At 43.0% G+C, this 8242-nt stretch overlaps 1 protein-coding gene across 1 annotated transcript; it reads right to left on the bottom strand.

Moving 5' to 3' along the window:
- Positions 1-375: 375 nt before the first annotated feature.
- Positions 376-1928, bottom strand: LOC138351788 (uncharacterized). The gene is made up of 2 exons (XM_069303793.1): positions 1460-1928; positions 376-542 (listed from the first exon to the last, which is right to left on the bottom strand). Exons 1-2 carry the CDS (start codon positions 1926-1928, stop codon positions 376-378), a joined length of 636 nt encoding a protein of 211 aa, XP_069159894.1.
- Between the last annotated feature and the right edge of the window lie 6314 nt (positions 1929-8242).

Genomic DNA, 8242 nt, shown 5'->3' with positions numbered 1-8242 from the left:
TAAAGCTCTTCTAAGGTCGTTGGTTGCTTCATATTCCAGGAGATGGTGAAGTAATGGCTTTTCTGGGATTGTTTGGCAGGAGATGTATTCTCTCTGTCGGGGTTCACCAATTTCCCAGTTGCATCTGTAACCTAGACGTAGTTTATATAACCGAACTGCTATTTCCCTGTGGATTCCTTTAGGGATATTAAACCTTTCTAACTTGGTGGCCTGAAGATACCATATTACAGAGGGAGAACCTTCTGCTACAAAGTCCTGTCTCACTCTACTAGTTCTTCATCAGTCTGTCTGCAGCTGGAGCAACGTGAAGGAACTCGGTTGGCGTAGGCATCGACAAAACTTGGGAGGTCCTGGCCAGAGCACTTCCTCCTATCATTAAGGAATGTCGCCTTCGCTCTCTTTCTCGTTGGTAAAACCAAACACAGAATTACGTTCTAAAGTTTCCTTAAGTAGTAGCGAGTGTTCACTGGCAGCTAACCGCAAGAAGCACTTGTTAACATTTCTGGAGTTGACTGTCAGGCTTGAAGTCAGCCCGAACAAGCCTGGAAACATTAGCTGGATACATACAAAAGCCAAATATCACCCGGACACTTACACATACCCAAGGGTACCACCTTTAAACATTGCCCACACACACACACAGCCTAAACACTACCTGGACCCATTACATAGTCGTACACAAAACATAAATACCTTCGTGACACATGACCCGAACACAGATATTCCAAACACCTCCTGGACACATCACCCGGACACACAAACACCTCAAAGACTTCTGGGACACATCACCCGGACACACAAACACCTCAAAGACTTCTGGGACACATCACCCGGACACACAAACACCTCAAAGACTTCTGGGACACATCACCCGGACACACAAACACCTCAAAGACTTCTGGGACACATCACCCGGACACAAACACCCCCCAGACACCTCCGAGACACATCACCCGGACACACAAACACCTTTGCGACACATCACCCGCACACAAACACCCCCCCCCCAGACACCTCCGAGACACATCACCCGAACACAAACACCCCCCCCCAGACACCTCCGAGACACATCACCCGAACACAAACACCCCCCAAACACCTCTGGGACACATCACCCGGACACACAAACACCTCTGGGACACATCACCCGAACACACAAACACCTCAAACACCTCTGGGACACATCATCCGACACACAAACACCCCCCAAACACCTCTGGGACACATCACCCGGACACACAAACACCTCAAACACCTCTGGGACACAATGACCGTGGGAACAATCTTGGCACATCTCTCGTTCAATATTTTATTGCACTTTAATTTATCTCTCCTCTTGTCTTTCATTCTTTCCTCGTGACTGTCATTCTTGATTCTCCCTTTTTTTCATGCTCCTTTTATTTTGGACGTTGTTCCACATCTCAGTGTTTTACACCTTTTACAACACTTGTTATCATACTTCGCGGCTCGTAGACGACAACGGGAATCGTGACCCTTTTTTTTACCGGGTCAAAGCCTCGCCTTGCCGTTATTACTCGAGCTCCGGGTGACAGGAGTCGATCTCTGGAGGCATCCTGTTCTTCAGCGAGGGTTGGAGACGCGGCTTGGTCGCTCGGCGTTGAAGGTCCACGTTCATCGTTGGGGTCGACGTTCGTCGTTGGGGTACACGTTCGTCGTTGGGGTACACGTTCGTCGTTGGGGTACACGTTCGTCGTTGGGGTACACGTTTGTCGTTGGGGTACACGTTTGTCGTTGGGGTACACGTTTGTCGTTGGGGTACACGTTTGTCGTTGGGGTACACGTTCATCGTTGGGGGGGGGGGTCCACGTTTGTCGTTGGGGTACACGTTCGTCGTTGGGGTCCACGTTCGTCGTTGGGGTCCACGTTTGTCGTTGGGGTCCACGTTCGTCGTTGGGGTCCACGTTCATCGTTGGGGGGGTCCACGTTTGTCGTTGGGGTACACGTTCGTCGTTGGGGTCCACGTTCGTCGTTGGTGGGTATACGTTCGTCGTTGGGGTACACGTTCGTCGTTGGGGTCAATTTTATTGTTAGAGCAACAGTCATCGTGTGAGCCACGTTCATTGTTGGGGTCCATGTTCATCGTTGGAGCATCATTCATCGTTGGAGAGCCAGATTCTTCGTTGGAACTATACTCATCTATGGAGCGTACTCGACGATGGAGCCACATTTAGTATTACGCACACTAAGAGTGACACACCTTAGTACGGTGTGACGCCCCAGAAGTGACACTTGACTATGGCCACACCTCAGGTGTGACACCACAACAGTGGCAGGCACGCCATCATATTACCTGGCTAAGGGCCAGATTCACGAAGCAGTTACGCCAGTACTTACGAACCTGTACATCTTTCCTCAATCTTTGACGGCTTTGGTTACATTTATTAAACATAAATGGTTGTTCTCATATTGCACGGACCCCTCTACAGAGTTAATACTGTAGTACAAACTATGGAACTATTTTAGTCCATCGTCTTGCACTTCCGTCTATAGCAACTATAGATATTAACATGTTTGAATGACTGGATGATATATTCTAGATAGCATTAAAATCCTGTCTGACCAGTTTAGAATTGCTATATTATGAGTCAAGAAAAAAGGAGGGAGTTATTAGAGGGAAAGTGGCAAGCCAGTACGAGTATATAGCAATTGGAATTGGAAGGGATCAGGATAAGGATTTGGGATGGGACGAAGGGAAGGAACGAAGCCCAACCACTTGGACGGTCGAGGATTGAACGCCGACCTGCATGAAATGAGACCATACGTCACAGTTGGGGCTGAGGAACTTAAGCTGAGACTAAGATCACCACACAGTTGGGGCTGAGGAACTTAAGCTGAGACTAAGATCACCACACAGTTTGGGCCGAGGAAGAGCAGTCGAAGATTTAGAATGTTTTGCAAGACATTTTATCATTCAGCGACGTCCACATACAGGAAGAGTGAAGGCGATGTAGAGCATCAGAGTTCCTCCAAGAACCAAGGAGGGGAAGGAGGTAAGGGCATGGTGGTCCGTCACTCCTTACAAGGAGTGACTTGTACTCCTCACAATCGACAGGAGAATGGTCCATGACGGACCGAAACGTCGTCGTCCCTTCACCTTCTAATGTGTGGTCTGGTCAACTCCTTACAAGGAATTGTTGACGATCTGTTGAAGCATTCCTGAGACAAGGTTAAAAATTCTGCGGTGTCCTCGAGAGAAACTGAGTCGACCATTAAAGACGGTAAATTAGACTGTGAAATAAACTTCATGTACCAAAAGTATTTTTTAAACGGCTCTAAATCCGATCCATTTTATTGAATAAGCTAACGCTGGCAACCGACAGTGCCGAGTACATCCCGGCTTGATGAGTTGGAAGAGGGGCAGCTATAGTGAGGGCATTAAGGCTTATAGTGTGGATTAAAGGTGATCATTACTCACCTTTATGACGATAGTGTAATCGCACGCTATATAGCCTCGTTGGTCTGAGGCGAGGGGTAATCCTTCTGGGAGATCACAATTCCGTCACATTTATTATTGTCTGTGGCAGGTTCTTGTTTACACGTTGGTGGGGTTACAGAGAAAGTTATTTTAATTGTAAATTGTAAATCTTTATTCATCATTGTATTTACTGATAGTACCCCGGAGCACATTCACATTTAATCCAATGTTCTTTCTATATACACGGCCCAGCCATGTGTGCATATAATGCATATAAATCAAAATGCAAAAAAAAAGAGAAACAAAATCATCATATATAAATCAATATACACAGAGGAGGACATGATGAGTGATGAATTGAAAATACAATAACCGAATTTTGTGTAGTTTAATTTCCATATCCATGAATTTTGTATCAATTTCAGGGTGTCAAGCAGGTGAGAATCCAATCAGAAGTCCTCGCGGGCATCAGTCAGGTGTAGACGTCTAACAGGTGAGTACCCAATCACAAGTCCTTCTAGCTTCCTGCAGTCAGGTGTAGACTATCTACCAGTTTCTAGCAGGAAAGGGCCCAGTCTATCCCCTTTGGTTTCAGTCGGGTATAGAATGTCTAGCGAGGAGCCAATCACATGTGGGTTTTGCTATCTCCGTCCACGGGAAGATTAGTCACAGGTAAGGAAGAGTGTTGGAGAAATCTGCAAATATATAGTTGAATGAGATGCCTGGTATCAAGTAACATGAATCAACCTGATTTGAACTCGTCTACAATTTAGCACAATGACACGTCAACTGACAGAAAGTTATCGCGGGTGCCTGATCCAATGGGGATCATTATTACTGCATCAAGAGACATAGGAAATACAGCTACTATCATTTCTATATGATCTCTAAACAATTTAACTGGTGCATTATGTGACATCAAAGAGGACATTCAAATGTGGACCACATAACCCTAGAAACACAAACCGAAACTGTCTCTATTTTCCGCTTATTACAACTTATAATAAAGTTGTTACATCTTGGCTTAACGTGTTTATGACGTATTAGAACGTTGTTACAACTTGCTATATTGGTTGTTATAACTGGTTAGGTGGTGTTAAAACTTGTTCGAACGTTGTACCAACGTCGTAGTTTCGGTGTGTGTTTGGCGGGAAGTTGCTTCCTGCTTCCCTTTAATGTGGAACATCCCCAACTCCCCCCCCCCCCCAACTCCCCTACTTGACATACACGAGTATATCCCATCACTTAACATACTCACATAAGTATATATTTATTTTGTGATATAATTTGTGCCAATATCTGTATCACCGATCTGATGGTAAACTCCACATTGATTTCTCTTTTTTTCCGGGATACTTCACCTCTCAAACTGTAAACCAAATGTTACTTTAAGCTAAAAAAAAAAAATAAGTTTGATTTAGACTGCTTTTCACCTGTCCAACCATTATTTGCAATGATTATATATATATATATATATATATATATATATATATATATATATATATATATATATATATATATATATATATATATATATATATATATATATATATATATATATATGGTATTAATTTCATCAACACAAGACAGAACAAGAGGTGGCATTAATAGGGTATTAATTTCATCAACACAAGACAGAACACGAAACAATGGGTATTGAATAGAAGTGTTTGTAGAAAGCCTATTGGTCCATATTTCTTGATGCTTCTATATTGGAGCGGAGTCTTGAGGTGGGTAGAATATAGTTGTGCATTAATTGGCTGTTGATTGCTGGTGTTGACTTCTTGATGTGTAGTGCCTCGCAAACGTCAAGCCGCCTGCTATCGCTGTATCTATCGATGATTTCTGTGTTGTTTACTGTTTATATATATATATTTATATATATATATATATATATATATATATATATATATATATATATATATATATATGTATATATATATATATATATATATATATATATATATATATATATATATATATATATATATATATATATATATATATATATATAAAGTTGTCACGAGTAAAGCTTCTGATTCTGCAACAAACTGGAGTCGTCCTTCGATCTTGCACACTTGCAATATTACTCATATTAATATGAGTAATACTCATATGAGTATATTACTCATATTAATATGAGTAATATACTCATGGTAGCTTTGCCCGCGTCTGGAAATATTAACGTACAAGCCTCCAGCTCTTCCGGTAGACTGATCCTTAAGACTTGGGTTCTTTTACGTTCAGTATTGACAAACTGTAATAGCTTAGTCCTCTTTGTGACTATCGTCCCCTCTACCTTGCCTGTACCGTTGTGAAAGGGGGGGGGGGTAATGTGACACGTTATTAGTAACGGGTAACGAACAGCAGGTAAAGGGTAACGAGTAACAAGTATTGAGTAACTGGTGGGTGTTGTAAATTTTTAAACTGGTGGGTGGTGCCAATTTTTAAACTGGTGGGTGTTGTAAATTTTTTAAACCGGTGGGTGATGATGACACTGTAAATAAACAGACGGGTTTAACCATTGATTACCTTAAGAGGTGATGCCAGGAAATAAACTTGCGGGGGTTAACCTGAGAACACAACACAACATTGTCACACAACAGTCAAATTGTTCCAACGTAAAAAAAAAAAAAATTACAATGTTTCCCACATTGGCTCATTAAGGCTCTTGGCAATGGTGTTTTTGACTTTGTATTCGATATAGAAAACAGCGTTCAAAAAAGATTAATTTCAAAGCCGGGGGGGGGGCCGGGGGGGAATTGGGGGGGGGGGGTAGTGGTTTGGGTCGTCGTTCAATATATATATTATCATTAAATTTGTCTGTGACTCATTTTTTATTTTCTTGAAAAGGTTAACACGGTTTTAGGTAATGGAATTCTCTTAATGGTGGTTGATGCCGTGACATTAAGTTCAGTATAGCTTAATATGGTCAGGTGTTGGCATTTTTTGGGGAGGTTTTCTTCTCGCTTTTAAGTAATGTAATGGTGGCGGTTTGAGAGAACATGAGAGTCATTTTTGTGTATACGTATCAGTGGTGTTGAAGCTCTTCAGTTTGGTAATTTTCTTGTTTTTTATGAGGGGGGGAGGAGAGGAAGGGTTTATTCTGCTGATGGGGTTCACACACAAACATACACGCATGCACATGTGTACACACACACATGCACATGTGTACACACACACATGCACATGTGTACACAAACACACACATGCACGCACGCACACACGCAATCCTGGAGAATGCGGGTCCAGCATGGAGTCCATATTTAGTAAAGCATAAGACTAAACTGGAAAAGGTCCAAAGGTTTGCCACCAGACTAGTACCCGAGCTGAGAGGTATGAGCTACGAGGAGAGACTACGGGAATTAAACCTCACTTCGTTGGAAGACAGAAGAGTTAGGGGGGACATGATCACCACATTCAAGATTCTCAATGGAATCGATAGGGTAGATAAAGACAGGCTATTTAACACAAGGGGCACACGCACAAGGGGACACAGGTGGAAACTGAGTGCCCAAATGAGCCACAGAGATATTAGAAAGAACTTTTTTAGTGTCAGAGTGGTTGACAAATGGAATGCATTAGGAAGTGAAGTGGTGGAGGCTGACTCCATACACAGTTTCAAGTGTAGATATGATAGAGCCCAATAGGCTCAGGAATCTGTACACCTGTTGATTGACGGTTGAGAGGCGGAACCAAAGAGCCAAAGTTCAACCCCCGCAAGCACAATTAGGTGAGTACACACACACACACACACACACACACACACACACACTCACACACACACACACGTACACACACACACACACACATAAACACACACACACCAAAGAGCCAAAGTTCAACCACCGCAAGCACAACTAGGTGAGTATACACACACACACTCACAACTGGATAAACTAAAAGAATGGTACAAAATGTGGCTAATGGAGTTTAACTCAAGCCTGTGTAATCATATAAAGCTTTTCCTGGTGAGCCCCAAGCTTCCAAATGGTAGCGAAAACCCCTCATAACATCCAGGCGGAGATATGTTATAAGTGGACGTTATTCCGAGCCCGTCTCCCGAAGACCATATCAGACGACTATCATCAGACGACTATCATCAGACGACTATCATTAGCGTAAGCTAACTTAATCAGCATCAACCCTTAAACATCTGGGTAAGAATCATTCAGAGTGTTAACGGCCATATTCAGTATGTTTGATAACATTTTGGAAAATGCGGCGCCTACAGGGAGTATTTCATCTCGATAACTAGAAAAAAAGCGAAGCTGAAGGAAGTCCAGAGGGAGATCACCAGACTAAGCTCCAGACTTTGAGAGGTTTGAAGTTAAGAGGAAAGACAAACGGAACTAAACGTCACTTGGAGAGAAAGAGAGAGGAGGAGGAGTCAAGGCAAGTATGGGTTATCAACGTACACAAGTCCCAGAGAAAAAGGCCGAACAGACAGTGGGAGACTGTTTAGCATATTCGCAATTCGAACATGGCAACATCTATGGAAACTGTCAAAATGAGCCACAGAGGCATTAGGAAACAGAATCAGTGTTAAGTTATTGAGCAAATAGAATGAACTTAGTGGTGGTGCTGGCGGACTTCTACAATAGTATTAAATGTAGATATGACGGCTGAAAATGCCCGATAAATTGTACAGCAGTTTGTTGAAAGGCGAGGTAATCATCAGGAGAAAGCGCCAAGACATTACTGCGCGCGCGCGCGCGCGCGCGCGCTCTCTCTCTCTCTTCTCTCTCTCTCTCTCTCTCTCTCTCTCTCTCTCTCTCTCTCTCTCTCTCTCTCTCTCTCTCTCTC

Source organism: Procambarus clarkii, chromosome 51, assembly GCF_040958095.1.
Source record: "Procambarus clarkii isolate CNS0578487 chromosome 51, FALCON_Pclarkii_2.0, whole genome shotgun sequence".
NCBI lineage: Eukaryota > Metazoa > Arthropoda > Malacostraca > Decapoda > Cambaridae > Procambarus > Procambarus clarkii.
Note: the sequence above shows the minus strand (reverse complement) of the source record. Positions and strands in the feature narration are given on the sequence as shown.

Bases quoted from the DNA above. Each gene is read 5' to 3' on its own strand.
- LOC138351788 (XM_069303793.1), bottom strand. From the start codon at position 1,928: ATGAACGTGGACCCCAACGACGAACGTGGACCCCAACGACAAACGTGG. The intron at 543-1,459 runs GTATGATAACAA...TAATGTTTCCAG, and splicing joins TGTCGTCTACGAGCCGCGAA to GCTTGTTCGGGCTGACTTCA.